This window comes from Rhinopithecus bieti, unplaced genomic scaffold (assembly GCF_001698545.2).
Source record: "Rhinopithecus bieti isolate Rb0 unplaced genomic scaffold, ASM169854v2 scaffold_12155, whole genome shotgun sequence".
NCBI classification, from domain to species: domain Eukaryota; kingdom Metazoa; phylum Chordata; class Mammalia; order Primates; family Cercopithecidae; genus Rhinopithecus; species Rhinopithecus bieti.
In genome coordinates this window covers 1,364,974-1,367,857 of record NW_016807423.1, presented here as the reverse complement: position 1 = coordinate 1,367,857, position 2,884 = coordinate 1,364,974, and the positions used below count along the sequence as shown (strand labels likewise).

Genomic DNA, 2,884 nt, shown 5'->3' with positions numbered 1-2,884 from the left:
GGCAGGCGCTTGTAGTCCCAGCTACTCAGGAGGCTGAGGCAGGAGAATGGCGTGAACCCGGGAGGCGGAGCTTGCAGTGAGCCGAGATCGCGCTGCTGCCCTCCAGCCTGGGCGACAAAGTGAGACTCCGTCTCAAAAAAAAAAAAAAAAAGTGGGGGGGGCCAGGCGCGGTGGCTCAAGCCTGTAATCCCAGCACTTTGGGAGGCCGAGACGGGTGGATCACGAGGTCAGGAGATGGAGACCATCCTGGCTAACACGGTGAAACCCCGTCTCTACTAAAAAATACAAAAAACTAGCAGGGCAAGGTGGCGGGCGCCTGTAGTCCGAGCTACTCAGGAGGCTGAGGCAGGAGAATGGCGTGAACCCGGGAGGCGGAGGCTGCAGTGAGCTGAGATCCAGCCACTGCACTCCAGCCTGGGCCACAGAGCGACACTCCATCTCAAAAAAAAGAAAAAAGAAAAAGCATGGCTTTTTAAAAATTCTTGGCCCTTTGTCCTCTCTGGGATTGGAGTTTGGGACACAGAGTGGCTGGATGGTCAGGTAGGGCAGAAGCCTGGCATTTGTGTCCACACTTGGTGGGGCTGTCTCTTACTCAGGCGGGGAGACAACCCCTTCCCGAAGAATGCTGATGGGACCATATGCTACGACTCCACCCACTATAAGGAGACTTGGAAGGCTCTGGAGGCACTGGTGGCTAAGGGGCTGGTGCGGGCGCTGGGCCTGTCTAACTTCAACAGTCGGCAGATCGATGACATACTCAGTGTGGCCTCCGTGCGTCCAGCTGTCTTGCAGGTAAGGACAGCAAGCAGATGAGTGGTTTAGGGGTTGTGTGCTCAAGAGCATGAGTGAGCAAACAATGGATCTGCTTAAGGGAGATGGCTAGCAAGTTGTCAGTGTTGGTGCAGAAGTCCTCTGCCTAAAGGTGGGCATTGAAGCAGTGGGAGAGAATGAAATTGCCGATGGGAAATGGTGAGAAAAACAGGCTGAGAAGGGGAGTGGGGTAGTCAGCAATAGGGGGTTGGTCCAGACATGCATGTCTGGGATGGGCCAAGCAAGCTGGGTGTGACCACTTCATGGTGATGGGTTATTCTTTGGCTCAGGTGGAATGCCACCCATACTTGGCTCAGAACGAGCTAATTGCCCACTGCCAAGCACGTGGCCTGGAGGTAACTGCTTATAGCCCTTTGGGCTCCTCTGATCGTGCATGGCGTGACCCTGATGAGCCTGTCCTGCTGGAGGAACCAGTAGTCCTGGCATTGGCTGAAAAGTATGGCCGATCTCCAGCTCAGATCTTGCTCAGGTACGGGGCAGTCTTAGGGAGAGGGCCCTGGGTTGGGAGGCAAGGGTTAAGGGATTTCTTGTTTCAGTGTCTGAGTGAGGCTAAGGATCTTGCCCTGTGATCTGGAGGGAGGCCACTCTAGGCATATTCCCCATTTCAGCAGGGCTCAGGTGCTCTAGGAGCTTAGGGAAGGCTGCATGGAGAACAAAATAATGCTTATGAATACTGACTCCTTTTCCTCATCTATCTAATCCCCCAACTTAGGTGGCAGGTCCAGCGGAAAGTGATCTGCATCCCCAAAAGTATCACTCCTTCTCGAATCCTTCAGAACATCAAGGTACTTCGTAACAGGTTCTATCTTCTTTAGCATTTTGGGACATTTTCTTGGCCCTCACTCTACCTGGGTAAAAAGGCAGTGTTGTGGAACCCCAGCTTCTGCTCACAAAGCTGTTGTTCCTGAACCCCACTCTCTATCCTCAGGTGTTTGACTTCACCTTTAGCCCAGAAGAGATGAAGCAGCTAAATGCCCTGAACAAAAATTGGCGATATATTGTGCCTATGCTTATGGTGAGGATGTATCAGCCCCCTAGACTCGGTGAATGTGAGATTTGGGGTGGGATTCTGGCCCAGGTGTGACCTCAGGCTTGCTGGTTGTGAGAGGGACACAATGTTGTAGGTGGGATTGCTATGCTGGACATAGTGCTCTCATTTCTCTTTATTGAGCTCAGGGAAGTAGTATGGCTCAGGGATAAGGCATATAACCTGTGAGTCTCAGTGCTGCTTCTTGATATCTTGTAACCTAGAGCAAGTTATTAAAGTTCTCCAAGCCTCAGCTTCGTATGTGTAAAATAAGCCCAGTTCCTGACATGTAGTAGATTCTCAGCAAATGATATGAGGAGAGCCCAGAAGGCATTGTTGACCTCACTCAAGGGGTTGGGTTGGGAGGGAAGTCTGCTGTACTTAGGGAAATAAATGGTTCCTGGCCTCTTGATCTCAGTTGAGACTGCACACTCTTAGGGGCAGGGGCAGCTACATATCAGGCTGTGGGTTTGGTGCTAGAATGCTGTTGATACTGTGATGTTCTCTGAGATGGGGATCCTGGCCACTGCCATCTGACATAATGTTGTACACAGATTAGTTTTGTTTAGGATGATTTGGGGAAGACGCCTGGAGTCTTTGGAATGGCAACTCCTGCTGATGGAGTAATCTATCTGTGTCTCTTTCCAGGTGGATGGGAAGAGAGTCCCAAGGGATGCAGGGCATCCTTTGTACCCCTTTAATGACCCGTACTGAGATTACAGCTTCTTGGCCTCCCTCCCACCTCTCCAGCTAATGAAGTCCTGCCACAGTGGAAAGAGGGAGTTAATAAAGCCATTGGAGCACCCATATTGCTTGCTTGTCTTATTTGCCTGGTCAGGCCTGAGATGGAGGCTGTTTCCCTCAGGGATGACAGGCCTAGGGCTGCTGGATGTGACCTGCCCTTGAAGCCCAAATATTCGTTCTGGAGGAACCTGTGAGGAGGCTGAGTAATTCCTTATCCTTGCATTAGGCACGTTGGGAAGTAGCGCCATCTACTGGCAAATCTTAAGCACTGCAATGCTTCCC

The 2,884-nt window shown here is 51.5% G+C and overlaps 1 protein-coding gene across 1 annotated transcript in view; it reads left to right on the top strand.

The window, feature by feature from the left end:
• Nucleotides 1-2,665, top strand: part of AKR1A1 (aldo-keto reductase family 1 member A1) — a 19,218-nt gene extending 16,553 nt beyond the window's left edge. Inside the window, exons 3-7 of the mRNA XM_017881685.1 lie at nucleotides 409-792; nucleotides 1,101-1,300; nucleotides 1,544-1,616; nucleotides 1,760-1,846; nucleotides 2,507-2,665. Coding sequence (XP_017737174.1) covers nucleotides 409-792; nucleotides 1,101-1,300; nucleotides 1,544-1,616; nucleotides 1,760-1,846; nucleotides 2,507-2,572 — 810 coding nt within the window. The 3' untranslated portion in view covers nucleotides 2,573-2,665. The remainder of the gene's footprint in view (nucleotides 1-408; nucleotides 793-1,100; nucleotides 1,301-1,543; nucleotides 1,617-1,759; nucleotides 1,847-2,506) is intronic.
• The last annotated feature ends 219 nt before the right edge of the window (nucleotides 2,666-2,884 follow it).